Source organism: Musca autumnalis, unplaced genomic scaffold (genome assembly GCF_047663935.1).
Source record: "Musca autumnalis isolate F117 unplaced genomic scaffold, ASM4766393v1 scaffold_4, whole genome shotgun sequence".
In the NCBI taxonomy this organism is placed as follows: domain Eukaryota; kingdom Metazoa; phylum Arthropoda; class Insecta; order Diptera; family Muscidae; genus Musca; species Musca autumnalis.
Window position 1 is genome coordinate 26,490,151 of NW_027411977.1, and position 21,762 is coordinate 26,511,912.

A 21,762-nucleotide genomic window follows, 5' to 3' on the forward strand; every position below is an offset into this window, starting at 1 on the left:
GGTAACTATTATACCAAAAAAGTCGTTAATTACCGAAATTATACGCATTTTAATTTTACCTACTTTGGTCGGTAACTCAAAAAATTAGTTTGAGAATCATACTGTTGAGCTGATTTGAAACCACCGGAACGTTTGTTTTTCTGGTCTTGACTTTCTGTGTGCAAGGCAGTAACAAAATCCCACAATACATTTATTCAAATACTTAAATATTGAGGCTTTTTGGGACCTTTCTTCTCTTATTTTCTGAATTTCCAAAAAATAATAAAAACATTATGTGTTGAGATTTAATAAAAAAATTGGTTTTATATTTCATTTTGGTTTTTCTTTTTTGACTTATCATAGATATTTTGATCAAATAACAACATCGGTACTAATACTCAACCATCATTGACAAATATTGTCAACACTAGAGAGCAAATAATAACATTTTAGTTAAGGGCGGGGGAAAAGGTTTCAGGATAAGGAAGTGGTTTGGATATGGAGGATATGGAAGGAAAGGGATATTTTAGGATATGTTTTCAGATAATATCAACAACTTAAGCTTCAGGGGCAACGGGCAAATGGGCACCTTGAGGTTGGAAACCGTTTTCATCAGCAACATATTCGACGGTGTAGGTTTGGCCATCATCAGCAACGAAGGAGAATGAACCACGGACAGCAATGGCTTCTTGTTCAGTACCAACATTGTTCAATTGACCTTGAGCAGAATGTTTGGTACCATCGCTGGTTTCAGAACTGTTTGAAAAAAAAAAAAAAATACAACAGTGTTAATAATCTGCTTCAAATGTCAATGCTGGAATGATTTCAAGACACTTACTCAAATGAGAAGGATTCAGGACCAACATCAGATTCGCTGCGTACAATTTCAACATCAGCGGGAGCGGCCAAAGCCAAGGCGAAGAGGGCAGCGAAAACAATGATGAATTTCATATTTGTTTGTTTGCGGTTGTTCTATGTCGTTGACTAGAAGAGCTGTTCAAGTTGAATGATGTCGAACTCTGATCTTTGATTATAATTTATACTATAATATTTGAAATTTAATAGCTTGAATTTGCATAATTCTTCGTCTTATTTTAATGTTGAATTTGATCTTGAATTTTAATGCTCCCCTATAAACGGCAGAGGGTGATTGTATAAAGAATTCACAGAAGAAGATAAACCAATATCTTAACATAAATAACAACAACAATAACAACTATGATGAGGGCGATAAAAAGAAACATTCAAATCAAGCTTTTGTGAATAAATAAATCTACACCAAAAAACAAGAATTCTACTGTGGGGCAGTTGCTGCGTGCAAAAATGATTAATAAAGTGGTTTTATTTTTTAAGAAAATTTAAAAATGGTCACAACAACAATAACGATTCAAATAAGGCACACATATTTTTAAAAGAAGCACGAGGACGGTGGATTGAATCAACACAAATTTTCCTTTATTCAAGGAATCTTAAAGTGATTTAATTTAGGGGATGTCTACTTCAGAAGGTCGTAACATGGTTTATGATTCAAAATTATATTCAATAAATATATGTAGACATCAAATATTGCCTACGAATACCCCATATGGAAACAGGGGAGAATGTTTATATACTTAGATTACTTTATATTTTAAGGATAACGTTATATTCCATAAACCGAAATGGGTTAGGTGTAGCCACTTGGTTGACGACGCCACTCTTTGCATTGTCAGCGTCCAAAAATATAGAGAAGGAAGAGGTGAAAGAAGGATGAAGAGCGATGTGTATTAAAGTAATAGGAGGAATTAATTCCCCTTCGTTTATGAAACGAGCAGAGTATCTTAACTGTTAATAAATACTCCCTCACGGTGCTCTTGAAGCAACTTTAAATGGAAGGTGCATTTTGCGGATTCTGAAACTACAATCAATGTTCATAGATGAAAAAACAAAAAAAAACAAAAAAAAAAATCGACGGAGCGCTTCTTAAATAAATCGCGATTCAAGTTGACATTTTTAAGGGTTTTTTTAGGTTTTCACGATTTTGCTTAGAAATCGCTAGTCCTATTGAAATGGAACTAAAGCTATGAACATTCTCTACATGATTGACGCTTATAATTTTTTTGTAGGTTTTACCGTTATTGAGATATAGACGTTCAAATTGGGATTTATTTTTAAATACATCGCGGTCAATGTTCTCATTTTTAGGTTTATTTTAGGTTTTAGCGATTTTGCTTGAAAACCGTAAGTCCTATCGAAATGGAGCTAAAGCAAATGTAATAGCTGTGAAAATTTTTTAGAGGATTGACTGTTATGGTATGTTCCTAGGTTTTACCATTTTTATACCCTCCACCATAGTATGGAGGGTATATTAAGTTTGTCATTCTGTTTGTAACACATCGAACTAATCATTTGCGACCCTATAAAGTATATATATTCTTGATCAGGATAAAATTCTAAGACGATCTAGCCATGTCCGTCTGTCCGTCTGTTGTAATCACTCTAGCGTCCGCAATAATTGAGATAGAGTGCTGAAATTTTGCACCAGAGCGTCTTTATTCCATAGGCAGGTCAAGTTCGAAGATGGGCTATATCGGTCCACTCTTTGGTATAGCCCCATATAACGGTACCTCCGGATTTGAGGAATTTTGACGTTATTCGCCACATTTGCAGACCGAATTAGCTATAATTTGGCACTTAGGGTTCCTAGTGATCAACAAACTTATATCCCAAAGAATATGGGCATAGGTCCATGTTTTGGTATATTCCTCATATAACGGTACCTCCCGATGTTCGGTATTTTGAGAATTTTAGCTACAATTTTTAACCGAACTAGCTGTAATTTGCTATTTGAGGTTCTCAGTGGTCATGAAATATCTCCGCCAAGCATTGTCAACATAGGTCCATGTTTTGGTATAGCCCCATATATCGGTACCTCCGGATTTTCGGTATTTTGAGAATTTTAGCCACAATTTGTAGCCGAACTATCTGCAAGTTGACATTTGAGGTTCTCAGTGGTCATGAAATATCTCCACCAAACATCGTCAACATAGGTCCATGCTTTGGTATAGCCCCCATATAATGGTACTTCCCGATTTTCGGTATTTTGAGCAGTTTAGTTACAATTTTTAACCGAACTAGCTGTAATTTGCCATTTGAGGTTCTCAGTGGTTATAATACATAACCACCAAACATCGTCAACATAGGTCCATGTTTTGGTATAACCCCCATATAACCGTACCTCCCAATTTTCGGTATTTTGAGAATTTTAGCTACAGTTTTTAACCGAAGTAGCTGTAATTTGTCATTTAAAGTTCTCAGTGGTCATAAATCATCTCCAACGAAACATCGTCACATAGGTCCATGTTTTGGTGTAGCCCCCATATAACGGTATCTCCCGATTTTCGGTATTTTGAGAATTTTAGCTACAATTTTGTCTATTCAAAAATAATCGTCAATATAGGTCCATGTTTTGGTATATCCCACCATATAACAGTACCTCCTGATTTTCGGGAATTTTCAGTGGTCACGAAATTTATTCACTAAAATTCGTCAACATGGGTCCATTTTTGAGGGTGTACATTGTTTTGATGAAACTATCCACAATTTGAATCTTTAGTTCCCCGCAGGTATACAACTTTTCCGCCAAAAAATTTAAAGATATGTTGACTCTTTGATATAGCCCTGTAGGTGGTACCTTTCACCTAGCTGAACTCATTTTTTTTAGATTAGATTAGATAACACTGTTCAACAAAATGGAGGTGAAAGTCTGGGGCACGGAAATTTCCTCTTGGAGAAGAAAGGCCTTGGTGAGTATATTATGAACCCCAAAGGACAGATCCGCCGTGAGTCGAACTTCCGCGTTATGGCGTGATGAATTTTTTGTTATAGATCCTGTGGGCCATCAGGAATTAGCGTTTTATCTTTGTTCACTGTTGCTTAAGTGCTCTACAAAAACAACAAACAAAGATATAATGCTAATTCATGATGGCTAACAGGGTCTCTTGCAAAAACTTCATCACGCCATAACGCGGAAGTTCGACTCACGGCGCATCTGTCCTTCGGGGTTTTTAATATACACACACCGACTTGAATCGCGATTTATTTAAAAAGCGCTCCGGCGATTTATTTTTTTTTTTATTTTTCTCATCTATGAACACTGTAGTTTCAGAATCCGTAAAAACTTCCCAGGTGTAAGCACCTTCTATTTAAAGTTGCTTCAAGAGCACCGTGTCCTTTAAAAGAGTCATCATAAGACATCGTTGTTGTTCTTTCCAAAATTTCAACCGTTTGCTGGGATAATGAGGCTACAGCCTTCATAATACCGAATATGGGGAGGAATTGTTCTATGGGGGCTATATGAATGCGTGAACCTTACTAAAAAATTTCAGGTGGAAAGTTTTTTACCCCCCAACAAACACTAAATAACAAATTTCAGCCATTACAATGAGAAATTGAGGACACAACCGTAAAACTACTGAAAATCGGGAGGTACTCTTCTATGAAGGTTATATAAAGGCGTGGACCTATACTGACAAATGTCAGGTGAAAAGTTTTATGCCCGCAACGAAATCTAAATAATACATTTTAACCATTTCGGTGAGAAATTAAGGCCACAACTTTTATAATACCGAAAATATTAGGACGTGAACCTATAGCGACAAATTACAGTTGGAAAGTTTAATACTCTAACTACCAAATTTCAGACATTTCGGTGGGATAGTGAGGGCACAACCTTCAAAATACGGAAAATCCGGAGGTATCATTCTATGGTGTCTATATGAAAACGTGGACCTTAACCGACAAATTTCAGGTGGAAAGATTTGTATCCCAAACGAAGCATCAATACCAAATTCCAGCCATTTCGATGTGATAATAAGGCAAAAAGATTCAAAATACCAAAATCAGGAGGTACAGTTCCATTGGGGCTATATAAAGACGTGGATCTATACCGACAAATTGCAGGTGAAAGGTTGTGTACCCTCAACTTATACTAAATACCAACTTTTACCCATATAGTCTGGTCAAAATAGGTATTGAAATAGCAAAAATTCCCACAGAGTTGAATTTTGGTGGAGAGCTAGGGTTTGCCATTAGAAGCAATGTCCTAAAAGACCCCATCCATCCCATATAATCGAAAGCCCAACGAAAACTCTCCGATTTTTTTTTCAAGTTTTGTCCGAAGGTAGGGATTATTGCGCTGATTACGGAAATGTATAATTTTCAACGGTTGCGGATCGGGTTCGCCGGTTATTCGACCAGAAAGGCCAAATTTAAAAACCGGGTTAGACCCGGTTCTACTGAACCGATTACTGCATGGATATCGTTTGAAAGCTTACGGAAGTATCTAACAAAACGGAAACATGCCGAATATCAATATCTACATGGCCTCAATACAACGCCAAACGCACAAAGATCCTAATCAGCAAAAATCGACGGAACTTGGCAAGACTTATTGCAGTGTTAACCGGTCACTGGGCTATCGGTAACCACGCAATGCGCTTAAATATACCACACAACGACCACTGTCGCAGCTGCGGAGATGAAGAAGAGGAGGAAACTGTTGAGCACCTCCTCTGCCCCTGCCCTGCACTAATGCAACGACGACTTAAAGCTATATGAAAGCCGTTCCTTCATAATATCGCCGAGATAGCCGAAGTAGGTCCGGGAGACCTTCTACGATTTCTCAACTCATCAGGCTGGATTTAACTATCAATTTAATACTACGAAATAACAATCCCTGAACGAGTGGTGTGGTTTTCAAAACGGTATTCCTTACATACTAATTGAGGCTATAAAGTGTAGCCACCACGTAAACCAACCAACCAATCTAACAAATAGTGTCGTTACTTTAACCGGTTCGCATCACAATGTACTTACGCGGCTAATTTTTATACCCTCAGCCTTTAGGCTAAAGAGGGTATTTACACTTTGGTACGACCAAAAATGTGCCTCATCGAAATAATGGTTTTAGATCCCAAGTATGTTTGTACGATATCCGTTTCAGGCAATTTTGAGTAGATCTAGTAATGTCCGTCCGTCTGTCTGTCTGTTCGTCTGTCTGTCTGGCTGGTGCGCACAATAACTCTGGAACGGATCAATCGATTCGGTTCAAATTTTGGGTATCGAAATATTTTGTCCAGATTTGATTTAAGTTCGAAGATGGGTCATATACGTTCACTCCTTCAGGTACCTCCCCCACAAATGTTCAAAAATTGTCGCAAAACTTGTGCGTACAATAATTCTTGAAGGAAGTAACCGATTTGGTACATACTTTGCACGTTATGAAATTTCTACCAGACATAGATGAGGTTCCAGTATGGACTCAATCGGTAAACTCCTTCGAGTACCTCCCACACAAAATTTAGGAAAAAAATTTAGGACCTGCTCTCGAATCGCGTTGGTTTTTGTTGAAACATCTTGTATTCACTGTCCCCTATACGAAGTTACAAGTTTCCTCAGGGGCAAGTCCATTCTTCCTGAGAAAATAACCTAAAAGTTGAAAAACAAACCCTATGACACCATGTTTATGGCTGGAAGCGCAAGATAATTCTTGAACGGATATGCCGATTCCGGCCAAAATTTGGCCTCCGTAATATTGTTTCCAAACTTAGTTTAAATCCGTAGATAAGCCATATCGGTCCACTACTTCAGGTACCTACCCCACAAATGTTCAAAAATGTTCGGAAAAATTGTGCACACGATTATTCGTGATGGGAGTGACAGATTTGGTCATACAGAACAGGTTCGAATAAAAAATTTTGGATAAGTTCACTTTAAGACCTGCTATTGAATCACATTGATTTTTGTTGAAGCAACTTATATTCGAAGGTTGTAAAAACCCCCTATGGCACCCTCATGGCCTATATCGGTCCATTCCTTTAAGTACCTCTTCCGCAAAATTTTTGAACTTTAATCGTAATCAACATTTTTGTCGGTTAATACGACCAAAATTTTGAAACCCCCTAAATACATATGTTTTTTGTGAAAAAAAGAGTTTCAATTTGCACAGGCTGAGGGTATATCTAAGTCGGCAAAGCCGACTGATACTTTTTTACTTGTTTATTTCATCTTTAGATCGCGATATCTCGAAAATGGTAAGTCTTTTTTAAAAGTCATAAAGACTACTCTTTTAGACAATTATTGAATCTACAACTTTTACTTTAGCCGGCTTTTGCTAAGTCTTACCGTTAAATAATGTCTCCAAAAATGACCTTTGACCCCGAATAACTTGTTTTGCACACATGGGATCGATGGGGACTTTTAGGACGTTGCTTCTAATGGCCAACCCTAGCTCTCCACCAAAATTCAGCTTTGTGGGAATTTTTGCTATTTCCCCCTTATACGCATGTCTATTTTGACTGGACTAATACCGAAAATCGAAAAAGACGTGGACCTATACCGACAAATTTCAACGAATATTAAATACCAAATTTCAGCCATTTCGGTGTGATAATAGGCTAAAACCTTTAAAATGCCGAAAATCCGGGAGTACCGTTCTATGATATAGCCCATTTTATATCCTAGGTGTAATCGAAACTTCTATACCAAATTACAAAGCTGTATCTTAAAAATTGCGAGCTGTATCTTGATGGACGGACGGACATGGTTATACTTTTTTCGATTTCGATGTGTTATAAACGGAATGACAAATTTAATTATACCCTCCGACAGCATCAGTCGGCTTTGCCGACAGAGATATACCCTCAGTCTGTGTAAATTTAACCAATCATCTATTGAAGATATAGAATCGAATCACGGCTACGCAAATAAATTCCTTTTCTACAAAAATTTTGCATTAGAGGGTTTTCAGATTTTTTTGCTCTTTTCGGACTTGCCCAAGATAAACATAATATGACTGTAAAACGGACCACAAGGAGTAGCATCCAAATAAATTTCCAAAAGATCCTCGAAGGGGGGAAGATGTGAAGACCGATATGAACCATTTTCGAAGATAAACTAAGTTTGGTCGGTTGCTCCGTTCAAGAAGGAGAGGTACCGAAAATAATAGACTTTTACGCAGATCAAATTTAGGATTAAATCGGCCGATCCGTTCGAGAGTTATCGTGCGCTCCTGCCACTACACATGGTGACATAGCGGTTTTTACACCTTGCGGGCCATTTTGAAAAAAAAACTACTACCGTCTTAATGGAGGCAGTAATGCAACAAAAATTTAAAGGGATTCACGAAGTTGTCTCAAACTACATTTTTACCACTTTCATCCGAAGGATATGACTCATCTTCGAACCTAGTTTAGACAAAATATTACAAAGGTCAAATTTTAGAACGACTCGGCTTATCTGTTCTAGAATTATCGTGCCAGACAGACGGACGAACATTGCTAAATCGACCCCAAATTGTCGTCCAAACATACTTGAGGTCGATGAGGCACATTTTGGCCGTATGAAAGTGTATATGGTAAAAACCAAAATTCCTTTGCAATTCCATTTGAAAAAAAAAAATTAAAAATTTTTTTGCGAGCACATCTACAATTTTTGGTACAGAGCTTACGGAAAAAATCTGTTTTCAAATATGTTCGTGTTCACAAAATTGGCCGGTGCGAGCAAACGTTTTAGCGACTTTTACTCTCATTAAAAAAAAATAATATTAAAAACTATCTTATTTTTATACCCTACACCACACTGTGGTAAGGGGTATTATGTCTTTGTGCATTTGTATGTAACATACAAAAGGAAACGAAATATACCCATAGTTCCTTTTGGGGTATACATATAATCACTTTCTGAGTCGATTTATGCATGTCCGTCCGTCTGTCCGTCTGTCCATGTATTTTTGTTCGCAACGTACAGGTCGCATTTTTTGTCCGATTCAGCTGAAAATTTTTTTAGCCATAGGAAGAACGCTATTGCTTTTGGTGAAAATCGGTTCAGATTTGGATATAGCTCCCATATATATTTTCGCCCGATTTCACGTATTTGCTGCACCAATCACGTTTTATACTTCCGATTTTAATGAGATTTGGATTGTTTGACTGAATTTGGTCTAGAAATAAGTGCGCCAAATTAAATAGAAATCGGTTCAGATTTGGATATAGCTCCCATATATATTTTCGGCCGATTTCACGTATTTTCTGTACCAAACACGCTATATATTTCTGATTTCGATGAAATTTGGAGTGTGTGACTGAATTCAGTTTAGAAATAAATGTGCCAAATTATATTGAAATCGGTTCAGATTTGGATATAGCACCCACATAAATTTTTGGCAGATTTCGCGTATTTACTGCTCCAAACACGCTATATAAGTCCGATTTCAATGATATTTGGAATGTGTGACTGAATTCGGTCTGGAAATAAATGTGCCAAATTATATCAAAATCGGTTTAGATCTGGATATAACTCCGATTTATATTTTACATATTCACAGTGGTGTAGGGTATGATATAGTCGCCCTGCCCGACTTGGATCCTTTCCTTACTGGTTATGAGAATATGTATGCATAAATCGTTAACAGCATTCCATATCTATTCGTAGATGTTTAAATGTTTATTATTTATTTTATTTTCGCGGAAAATCAACAAATAATAAAAAATTGAAGTAAATCCCAATTATGCTGTCAAAGAGTCCGTACAAACCCTCAGAAAATACATTAAAGAATATCTGCGAAATCTAGACAATGCACGATGGGGCCAATGACAGGTTTTCGAGGCAACAAATCACTGGGGCAAGCTAGACCTTCCACATTTTGTACAAATGTTTTTAATGGGCTTAGAAACTAATATGCCAAATTTGGTTCATATCGGTTCATATATACATATAGCTCTTGTATATATGTTACCCCGATTTCAAGCAATTGGTGGACCATACACGAAAATTCTGCCCAATTTTTATGCGATTTGGAAAATACCACGGAATTAGGACTACAAAAAAGTTTGCCAAGTTATATGGAAATCGGTTCAGATTTTGATATTGCTCCCATATATATTTTCGCCCGATTTTAGGTATTTGGGCACTAATCCCGCTATGTATGTCCAATCTTGATGAAATGTGTGACGGATTTTGGCAAATCATATTGAAATCGGTTCAGAATTGTATATAGCTCCCATATATATGTTCGCCCGATTTCAGGCAAATTGTTGACCAAGCATTCAAATCATAAAATTTGGAAAATGTTACGGAATTCGGACTACAGTAAGTTTGTCAAGATATATTGAAATCGGTTCAGACATCGAAATAGCTCCTTTATATACATATGTTCAAATTTCATGGTTTTGTCTGTGGTCTGGTATAAGTTAATAAAAAAGGTTCCAAATTTAGTAAAAATCCGCTAAGATTCCGCCACAAAAGCCAAGTTTGTCTGCGATATCTTTGAAATTATATATTATTATATACAGTCTATTAAATTTTTCCGAAATCCAATTGATAACATTAATGGGTTTCCGATTATTCTCCAACCAAAACATAAAAATGTCCATATTTTTAAGTATTACGACATCTGAAATTAGATTTTTATGAAAAGGCGCAGCTTGTCGCAGCCAATTTTTTCAAAAAATGATAGTACACATTAATACCTTTCACCACATATATATAATGTCCTAGATCTACCTAGATCTCAAAAGTTATACTCCAGAGAACACATGGATAACAAAGGAAAATTTGGAGATGGAGACATAACATCTTAACTCAAAAATACATTTACCACACATAACATTTTTATTATTTGTTAACACTATCTTATTTTACATACCCATTGAAGAGCTTTCCATGTTTAAAAATTATAAAAATGTTGAAATGTTCGTTTTGGCGCCTAAAATGCTTTCACTACTTATTTATAATGAATGTCGGAAAATTATGCATAAGAAAATATGTCACCATTGCCAGATCAGTATGTCGCAATGTGATGTTACCAGATTGATTTATTTTTTATTTTTAGTGATTCAGAGTGTTGGCAATCGAAATCCGTTATTATTGTTTTCAAATTGTTCACTTCAAAAATTGACTTTTTGCCTCGAAAACCTTCTATTGGCCCCATCGTGCAATGCGTAGAAAAATTATGAAACTAAATTTATTGCATATTATAGCAACAACAAAAGGGGAAAACTTATTGTTAGACAATAATGTTGCAAATATATTTTTTGGTTTGATTCGAAAAATTAGAAAAAATATTTGGAGTTCTCCAAACAATTTCGCTAAAATCCCATACGATAAATAAGGTACTCTACTAAAACTTGATTAAGAAATGTGGTTTATCATCGCAAAAGCTTAGTTGCTTACTGTGATAACTTATAAGGATAGGAAATTAAGAGTAATATTCAACTTACAATCATTCAAAAAATATGAAAATTAAAAAGCCTGTAAGTTGCGAATTAATTAAAATCATTTGATTCGCGTCCGATTTTGGATACTGCGATTTAGTCTCTTTCAATACATTCGCATATTTCGATGTTTCACTCAGCGGCCATTGTGTGCCGTCAGTTGCATCTCACAATGCCATAAACCTTAAAGTAGGTAAAAGTCGCGCAATGTGCATACGATTTTGATGCGCATACGGTTTCATTACCGCCGATCAAAATCACCTCAATATAATATACATATTTCAAATAGATTCTTCAAGAACCGCGGATGTGCCTACACGTTCTATTTTTGGTAAAAGACCCATATTACTCGCGTTTTCGCACACATTATAATCGCGTATAAAGGATTCCATTTATGTAAACATTTTTTAAGGAAAATCAGGGTTTAGTACGCGGATTTGCCAAAATATATTTTTGCTGATTTTCCTATTTCCAAGGTATCTATATCCGCGGATTTATTGGATGGATACGATCGCGGAAGGGCTCATAAAATCCGTCGCGTAAGAAACTAAATTCACAAGGGGTTTAAAAGAAAATTGAATGACACTTAACAATTTTACGCGTAAAAATAGTTTTTTAAGAAAATTCACGCATCAAATTTTGACCTTTATAATCCAGTTACTAGGAACACACTCATGAGATACACATTAAACGACGTAAAATCACGAGTTCTATAATCCCATTAAGGGTTTGGAATATTATCGTGTTGCGTGTCCGGATTATTTATTAAAAAATTAAAAAAACCCCGAAATTCCAGGTTCGAAATGTCAGCAACAATTTTAGGTGCCCATGGAGTATTCTGTGATTCCTTCTTTGGGCATAGGTCTATAAAATTTAAGGTTACGCCAGAAATCAGAAATCAAACCATTTTTACCCATTTTTCTACATTGATACCAACGCAGCTTCCACGAAAATTAATTAACATTGTGGGATCCTTCCTAAAACACTTAATTTTAAAGAATACTATATAAAATATGTTAACAGTTGGCGAATTCTGAATGGGTGAAGCTCGGATTTATCGATTGTAAAACATGTTTGGTTTTTACCATTTATGTATATTCTTGATCAGCATAAAATTCTAAGTCGATTTCGCCATGTTCGTCCCTCCGTCTGTTGAAATCAAGATACATGTCGCAATTTTTCAGATAGAGTTCTATGATTTGGTAAAGAAGTTTCTACTATTCCTAGGTATTGAAAATGGGCTATATCGGTCCATAGAACGGTACCTCCCGATTTCCGGTATTTTGAAGGTTGTGGCCTCAATGTCCCACCGATATGGTTTAAATTAGGTATTTACTCTTCGTTGGGAAATCTAATGTTCCACACCTTTATATAGCCCCCAATAGAACGGTATCTCCCGATTTTGGGTATTTTGAAAGTTGTGGCCTCAATGTTCCACTGAAATGGCTAAAATTAGGTATGTCTTCGTTGGTGGTGGTAAACTGTCCACCTGAAATTTTTCGGTATAGGTCAACCAACGCCTTCGTATAACCCCCATAGAATGATATCTCCCGATTTTCGGTATTTTGTGGCATCATTATCCCACCAAAATGGCTGAAATTTGGTATTTAGTCTTCTTTGGGGTGTCCACCTGAAATTTGTTTGTTTGAAGGTTTTGGCCTCAACTTAACTAAGTTAGTTTTCCATGGGAGTAGTCTTCATATAGCCCCTATAGAAGTGTGCTTAGTCCTCTTTGGGACCAAAAAAAAACTTTCCCCCAGAATTTTGTCAGAGCTTTACTGGAAGTGGCGCAGAATTTAGTACTTTCATAAACGAAAGGAAAGTAATTGTTTCATTTTACTTCAATACAACTCATGGTAAATGGTATAAAAAGTTCGGCCCGGCCTATCTTAACGCAATTCATACTTATTTTTCGCAAATGGTTCGAAGGGAAAACCCGATTTGGTCTAAACTTTGCACATCGTATTATTTCTTCCAGACATAGATAAGCTTCGAACATGGAAAATGTTTCGCACAAGTGCAGTTTAGGAAGAATCTCAAAATAACCCAACTCACTGATGAGCGCGAAAACTTACGAATTGATTATTAGATTTGGCCGAAACTTTGCACATGGAATAATTTCATACGATCGTATATTAACTTCCAAGAAGGTTCGGATAATCCCACTTAATATTTCAAATTTTTTCTCACATATGCAGTTTAGTTCATGGTAGGATTCAAATATTTTTTGGAGGAGCCATTGATGATGCCATAGTTTATTTTAAAGCTTCTGGATTATTATCACAGGAAATTTGGATTTCCAAGGAAAAAAATAATTATCGTTGTAAACAGGACCACTGGAACTACATTAAGTTCGGCAGAAATATTCATAGAATCCAAAGTTTCACAAACGATGTTGGTCTTAACATTGGGAGACTTCTCTCATATCAATCCCTGATTGCCATAACCTATTCCGAAGTGTCTAATGACACCATTTGTAGAGAAGTTTTACATGGCTGAAATACTCAGGGAATGTCGGCAACAGTACGCTGAGTTATATTTAGATATTTTCAATGAACGCAAACAAACGAAACAATTTCCGTACCAATCACACAAAGTCACAAACTTTTCACTTTTTTTTGAATCGTTTCGTTATCATAACAAAACCACAAACTTTTTAACTGAAGAAAAACAAAACTGTACGATTGCTAAAATGTACTTCGTCTTTGCTGTTGCGAGTTGTTTCATTCACGAACGAAACAAAATGAATCGTTTGCAAACGTTTGCTGTGCGACAGACACACACACACATTTGATTGTTTAACAACCTAATAAGCTTACAACACATACTTGGAACATATTTCGGCGGATGTTTCAATCAACCACCAAAAGTTTGCAAGCGTGTTTCGTTTTCTATGAGTTGTTATGAAATTGAAAACTTTTCATTTTTCGTTTTGTACGCACTTATGAATGTAAACAAAACGAAACTAAACAGCAAGTTCGGTGGTTATTTTTCGAAACGAAACGATTGAAAACGTTTCATAATTTTTTTATTCGTACGCTGGATATATTTGCCGCCATGTATAAACCCTTGGAAACCCTCATTTTGGTATAATAAAACCTGGTTGTAGGACTGTAATGTCATATATGTTAAATGTTTGGACAAAAATCGATACCATGGCACAATTACCCAGGTAGTGGCATCGTATAATTTTGAATATGTTATATCAAAACGTTCTTTATGTTGTTAGGGAAATTACAACAAAAATATTTTTTTATAAAGAGATTTGACTTTTCATATTCGATCAGCTGGTGTGATACCACTACCTGGTAGTTCTGCCATGATCGATACTGTTCCCGTGGTATAGAGCGTTTTCAAATAATAAAAAAAATCCAAGTAATTTTGATTTTAAATTTGTTTTCTATTTCATTTGTTTTTTATCTTTTTCTTCATCTCTTTTTTCAACTTAGCCTATTTTGGTCAAATAACAACTTTGATAATGCTCCTCAATAGCCACTGGCAAATATTGTCAATAGCAAAGAGGCGGCAATGTAACAGATAGGATTTTTTTTTTGGGATTTGTAAGGGAAATGGTTGGACATGTTAAGGATTGGAACGGGATAGGACTTTGGATTAAATAACAATTTCAGTTAGGTGGGGTGTAACTTAAGCAACTGGCAAATGGGCACCTTGGGGTTGGAAACCGTTTTCATCAGCAACATAGGTGACGGTGTAGGTTTGGCCATCATCACCAACGAAGGAGTAAGAACCACGGACAGCAATGGCTTCTTGTTCGGTACCAATGTTGTTCAATTGACCTTGAGCAGAGTGTTTGGTACCATCGCTGGTTTCAGAACTGTTTGAAACAAAAAAATACAAGAGTGGAAATATGCGTGTTAATAATCTGCTTCAAATGTCAATGGTGGATGATTTCGAGACACTTACTCAAATGAGAAGGATTCAGGACCAACATCAGATTCGCTGCGGACAATTTCAACATCAGAGGGAGCGGCCAAAGCCAAGGCGAAGAGGGCGGCGAAAACAATGATGAATTTCATGTTGCTTAGTTGTTTGTTTGTTATTTGACTGTTCTACAAGAGTTGCTACAGTTGAATGATGTCGACCTGTGATCTTTAGTAGCAATTTATACTTATCTTCCGAACTATTGAAACAATATTTTGCATAATTCGTTTTTGGTTTACTTTTTTTGGTATTGATCTTGAATTTAATAATGTGAAGAAGTAAATATGTAAAGAATTCACACACAGCAAAAACAAAACAAAGCAAGCGATGCTACAACATTCACAACATAAACCAAAATCAAGTTATCACCATTAACTAACTAAAAACCAGAATACCCACAATATGGTCAAAAGAAGATGCGTGCAGAAATGATAATAAAAAACGAAAACAAAAAGAAGAATTTGTACAACCGGCAACAAAGTGAAATATTTCAAAATATTCAGCATGAAAGAAACATGAAGAAGTGCGATTTTATGTTGGACTTAGTCGAATTCAATATGCCCAACACTTGCGACCAAGGTGCGAACTCTGTATTAATTTCAACAAAAGTGAAAACGTAATACATTGTAAATTCGAGTGTGGTGTCTTTACATAAAGATAACATTAAAAACGTTCAATGTTCGTTTTATGGTCATCAGCGATGACAACTGTGACGCTTTTTATGGATGTCACACAGTGATTCAGAATAGTTTTTTTACGGGGCAACAGCCAGTAACTTTTAACATAATTGGCTGAGATCCAAATTTAACTAAGAAGACTAAGCAGTCATTTTTTCATTATAATATGGGTTCGTGGTTTGCCTCAAAAGTTTGTAACACACCGTAATAATGGTTGTAGACCAGCCCTGCACACAGATATATAACGAAAAACAATTTTTGGAAGTATCTTACGACCTTTAATTCATTTTTGAACTTTATTGTCATCAAAAAAGGTTTCTTGGATTAAACAATAAAAAAATAATAAAACAAAAATGTAAAAAATATTTACTATTTTCAACAAAAACATACAGAGAATTAAAGTAAACATTGCACCGTTCTGAACAGGGCTGTTATGGACCATATATGGTCTTTCTCGTACGCCACCGTTGATGTGGTTTATTTATCTTTTTCGTTGTTACAACATTAATAAGCGTTTACATTTTACGGTCGTTTTGTCATTTAATTTTTTACTAGCAAAGTGCCCGCTACTTCGTATGCGGAAAGGATATAAAAAACAAATAAACAATATATAATATGGAAATGGCGAACACTGAAAATTAACAGCGACACCAACATTGCACACCAATACTCACACTAAATCCAAAAAATACAGATTCCAGCACTGTCCCTACAACCAATAGTACGATTTTCCAAAACTACGTCAATCCTTCACTTCACCAGTAATCTTACTTCCAAAAACAGGATTCCAGCGCAATCGGTGCTCTCAAATTCAAATTGTACCATTTGGTATATTTCGTGTCCATAAGTACGAATTTAAAAACTACCTGCATGTCTCAATGCTACACTCCAACCGTAGTCTTACCAAATTCCTGGATTCCAGCTCTAATCCGTTCCCCCAAATACCCGCTGTTCCAAATTTAGTACTATTTAGTACTTTTGGTACCCATAAGTACGAATTTTCAAAACTACCTTAAGCCTATACTCCAACAGTAATCTCAATTCCAATTTCAAGGTTTCGAGATTCCAAATCCCAATTGTACCAAATTTAGCACTTTTCGTTCCCATAAGTACGAATTTCCAAAACTACCACAATCCTACACTCCAACAGAAATCTCAATTACACATTTCAAGATTCTAGATCTATCCGTTGACCCAAATCCAAATTATACCAAATTTAGTGCTTTTCGTATCCCTAAGTACGAATTTCCAAAACTACCTCAACCATACACTTCAACATTAATCTCAATTACGAATTTAGGGTTTCCAGCTCTATTCGTTTACCCAAATCCAAACAGTACCAAATTTAGTATTTTTCTTACCCGTAAGTAAGAATTCGCAAAACTAACTCCATCTTACACCCCAACAGCAAGCTTAATTTTAAATTTCATTATTCCAGCTCTGTTCGTTCACCCAAATCAAATCAATCACCCAAATTTAGTACTATTTAGTACTTTTTGTACCCATAAGTACGAATTTTCAAAGCTACTTCCATTTTACACTCCAAATGTAGCCTACGAAGTACGAATTGCCAAATAATCTCAATCCCATACTCTAACATCAATGTTAATTCGAAATTTCAGGGCTACAGCTCTATCCGTTCACCCTAAATCCAAATTTAGTGCAACTTAGTACTTTTCGTAACCTTAACCCATAAGAACGAATTTCCAAATTATCTCCATACTACATCAATCTTAATTCAAAATTTCAGGATTCCAGCTGTATCTGTTCAACCTAAATCCAAATTGTATAAAATTTAGTATCAGTTAGTACATTTCGTACCCATAAGTACGAATTTTCAAAACAACATCCATTCTACCCTCCAACTGTAGCCTTAGCTCAAAATTTCAGGATTCCAGCTCTATCCGTTCGCCTAAATCGTAGTTGTACCAAATTTAGTACCATTTCGTACTTTTCGTACCAATAAGTACGAATTTTCAAAACTACTTCCGTTCTACTCTCTAACGTCAGCCGTAATACAAATTTCAGGATTCCAGCTCTATCCGTTCGCCCAGATCGTAATTGTACCAAATTTAGTCCCATTTAGTACTTTTCGTACGCATAATTACGAATTTTCAAAACTACTCCATACTAATCTCTAACATCAGCCTTAATTAAAATTTCAGGATTCCAGCTCGATCCGTTCGCCTAAATCATAATTGTACCAAATTTAGTATCATTTATTACTTTTCGTACCCATAAGTACGTATTTTCAAAACAACTTCCATTCTACCCTCCAACTGTAGCCTTAATTCAAAATTTCAGGATTACAGGTCTATCCGTTCAACCTAAACACAAATTGTACAAAATTTAGTACCATTTAGTACTTGCCGTACCCATAGGTTCGATTTTTCAAAACTACTTCCATTCTACTCTCTAACAGCAGCCTTAATTAAAATTTCAGGATTCCAGCTCATCCGTTCAACCTAAATCCAAATTGTACCAAATTAAGTACCATTTAGTACTTTTTCGTGCCCATAAGGTACGAATTTTCAAAACCACGTCCATTCTACTCTCCAACAGTAGCCATAATTCAAAATTATAGGATTCCAGCTCTATCCGTTCGCCCAAATCGTAATTGTACCAAATTTAGTACCATTTAGTACTTTTCGTACGCATAAGTACGAATTTTCAAAACTACTTCCATTCTACCCTCCAACTGTAGCCTTAATTCATAATTTCAGGATTCCAGCTCTATCCGTTAGCCCAAATCGTAATTGTACCAAATTTAGTACCATTTAGTACTTTTCGTACGCATAAGTACGAATTTTCAAAACTACTTCCATTCTACCCTCCAACTGTAGCCTTAATTCATAAATTCAGGATTCCAGCTCTATCCGTTAGCCCAAATCGTAATTGTACCAAATTTAGTACCATTTAGTACTTTTCGTACGCATAAGTACAATTTTTCAAAACTACTTCCATACTAATCTCTAACATCAGCCTTAATTCAAAATTTCAGGATTCCAGCTCTATCCTATCAACCTAAATAAAAATTGTACCAAATTTAGTACCATTTAGTACTTTTCGTGCCCATAAGTACGAATTTTCAAAACCACGTCCATTCTACTCTCCAACAGTAGCCTTAATTCAAAATTTGAGGATTCCAGCTCTTTCCGTTCGCCCAAATCATAGTTGTACCAAATTTAGTACCATTTAGTACTTTTCGTACACATGTGTACACTTTTCCTAAACCGCCTCCTTATGTCAACCGTACCTTTTAATCTTGATTCTCACACCAAATTTCAACCATTAACCTTTATCCGTTCACAAAATACTAATTGGTACCAAATTTAGTACATTCTAGTACTTTTCGTACACTTGTAATTTGAATTTCTAAAAACCCTTTAGCACATCTTTCCTACACTCCATCGGTGATCTTCATTCCAAATTTCAAAGTTCTAGCTCTACCGGTTCGCCAAATACAAACGGTACCATATTTAGTACCTTTTAGTACTTTTCGTACCCTTCCAGTTCGAATTTCCAAAAACCCAGCCTTATCTGACCCCTTCGGACCAAGAGTGATCCACACCCAAAATTTCAAGATTCTAGCTTCAGCCGTTTGGTCTGGGCGGTGATGAATCATTAAGTCAGTCAGTCAGTCAGTCAATCACTTTACTCTTTTATTAATATAGATAAGATATTTTTAATTGTTTTGCGTCTTAACAAGTGAAAAAGTATCAGTCGGTTTTGCCGACAGAGATATAACCTCAACCTTTGTGAGTTGGAACTTTAATCTATGGACGATATAGAATCGAATACAGGCAACGTAAAGAAAATAACATATCCCAACAGAAGTACATAAAGCCCAAAAGTGTTATGGAGGAGGCACCTAGAGGAATACATCGTCCATTTTGGAAGTAGATTTAATTTTGGTATTCATTTAATTTCGATAGGTTGCACAACATTTTCGAACTTTTGTTGGGGAGGTACTTGAAGGAGTGGACTCATATGGCTCATCTTCCAACTTAAACTAAGTTTTGACCAAATATTACGAAAGCCAAATTTCGGACCTAATCGGTTAATCCGTTCGAGAGTTATTGTGCGCTCCAGCCAGTCAGACAGATGGAGGGACAAATCGATGGATATTGCTAAATCGACTCCAAATTGTCGGATTTCGCCAAAACACTCTTGGGGTCTAAAACCATTATTCCGATGACGCAGGATGTAGTGAAACCGCTAGCATAACAGGCAAAGAATGGGCTTCAAACTACCGAAAACTCTATCACGGTGTGCCTGAGCCAACTTTAAACGGAAGGTGCGACATTTTTACGGATTCTGAAATTACAATGTTCATAGATGGAAAAATCAAAAAAAAATCGCCGGACTGATTTTTAAATAAATCGCTATCAAAGTTCACATTTTTAAGGTTTTTTAGGTTTTCTATTGAAATGGGGTTAGAGCAAATGTGGCTTTGAAGATTAATAAATTGACTTTTTCCTAAATTTTACAATTTTTGAGACATAGAAGTTCAAATTTAGACAATGCATAGACTGTATCGCCTCCTTATAAAACAATGTCATGCACTTAATTAAGCTTAAATGGAAGGTGCTTATACCGTGCAAAATTTTGCAAATTTTGAAACAGCAATGTTCATATATAAGAAAAATCAAAAAAACAAGAAAAAATCGCTGGAGGGATTTTTAAATAAATCGATATGGGACTGTCACCTAAAAAACTGAGCTTTGATAGTGATTTATTTAAAAAGCGCTGCGGCGATTTTTTTATTATTTTTTTCATCTAAAAACATTGTAGTTTCGGACTCCGCAAAAACTTCACTAGTGTTAGCACATTCCATTTAAAGTTGGCTCAGGCTTACCGTGCTATATGTACATTGGTACCAAAAATTCCTCCCAAAAAATCAGCAATCGTGAGAAGTGAAGACAAATAAAGAAGAGAAAAAATGTGAGCGTGAAGTACTCGAGATGATCAGGGGAAGGAATAAAGTCCGAAACTGTTACGAGTGTAAATCACCAGACTGAAGGATATGATGCTTACACATTCTCCTGCAAAGATAACAAAGCGAATCTCGTATATGATACCCTTAGTGTATTGAGGATCTGGAAGCAGCATTTTATGATGCTTTTGGTATAAAACATGAGCGGCGATGACGATATCCCAAACAAAGGCTTTGAGTTTTTCCACATAGTCAAAGTCAGGTCTTCTCAAGAATAATACAGCAGCAAAACTGATCGGCTACCTGTCGAACTATTCAAGGCGAAATACTGATAAGAAGTGAAATACTGATAAGTATGGGGATGGGTATGACCAACGATTTGGTGATTCAATCTGCTACGAAACAAGTAAAAATATACCAGTCGGCTTTGTCGACAGAGATATACCCTCAGCCTGTGTGGATTTTTTTTCCCCAAAAAAAACCTATGTGTTTAGGGGGGTTTTCAAAATTTTGGCCGTATGAACCGACAAAAATTTTGATTAGGATAAAAGTTCAAAAATTTTGCGGAAAAGGTCTTTAAGGAATAGACCGACATAGACCAATGGGGGTGCCATACGGGGTTTTTACACCATTCGGGCTATTTTCTCAAGAGGTATGGACTTGCCCCTGAAACAACTTTTACCATGGTAATTGAGGCAGCGAATGTAAGTTGCTTCAACAAAAATCAAAGTGATTCAATAGCAGGTCTTAAAGTAAACTTATCCAACATTTTGTGTGGGAGGTACCGGATGGAGTGGACAAATATAGTCCATATTCGAACCTGATCTATATCTGGTAGATATTTTGAGAATGCGCAAAGTATGGAAGTGACCGATTTCACTTCCATTAAGAGTTATCGTGCGCACAATTTTTCCGAACATTTTTGAACTTTTGTGGGGTAGGTACCTGAAGGAGTAGACCGATATGGTTTATCTAC

The 21,762-nt window shown here is 36.1% G+C and overlaps 2 protein-coding genes across 2 annotated transcripts; both read right to left on the bottom strand.

The window, feature by feature from the left end:
- Nucleotides 1-536: 536 nt before the first annotated feature.
- LOC141401286 (larval cuticle protein 65Ag1-like) lies at nucleotides 537-930 on the bottom strand. The gene is made up of 2 exons (XM_073981387.1): nucleotides 818-930; nucleotides 537-735 (listed from the first exon to the last, which is right to left on the bottom strand). Exons 1-2 carry the CDS (start codon nucleotides 928-930, stop codon nucleotides 537-539), a joined length of 312 nt encoding a protein of 103 aa, XP_073837488.1.
- A 13,946-nt stretch (nucleotides 931-14,876) lies between these two features.
- Nucleotides 14,877-15,268, bottom strand: LOC141401256 (larval cuticle protein 65Ag1-like). The gene is made up of 2 exons (XM_073981327.1): nucleotides 15,156-15,268; nucleotides 14,877-15,066 (listed from the first exon to the last, which is right to left on the bottom strand). Exons 1-2 carry the CDS (start codon nucleotides 15,266-15,268, stop codon nucleotides 14,877-14,879), a joined length of 303 nt encoding a protein of 100 aa, XP_073837428.1.
- Between the last annotated feature and the right edge of the window lie 6,494 nt (nucleotides 15,269-21,762).

Coding starts and splice junctions, on each gene's coding strand:
- LOC141401286 (XM_073981387.1), bottom strand. CDS start 930: ATGAAATTCATCATTGTTTTCGCTGCCCTCTTCGCCTTGGCTTTGGCC. Junction 736..817: donor CCTGAATCCTTCTCATTTGA/GTAAGTGTCTTG, acceptor TTTTTCAAACAG/TTCTGAAACCAGCGATGGTA.
- LOC141401256 (XM_073981327.1), bottom strand. CDS start 15,268: ATGAAATTCATCATTGTTTTCGCCGCCCTCTTCGCCTTGGCTTTGGCC. Junction 15,067..15,155: donor CCTGAATCCTTCTCATTTGA/GTAAGTGTCTCG, acceptor TGTTTCAAACAG/TTCTGAAACCAGCGATGGTA.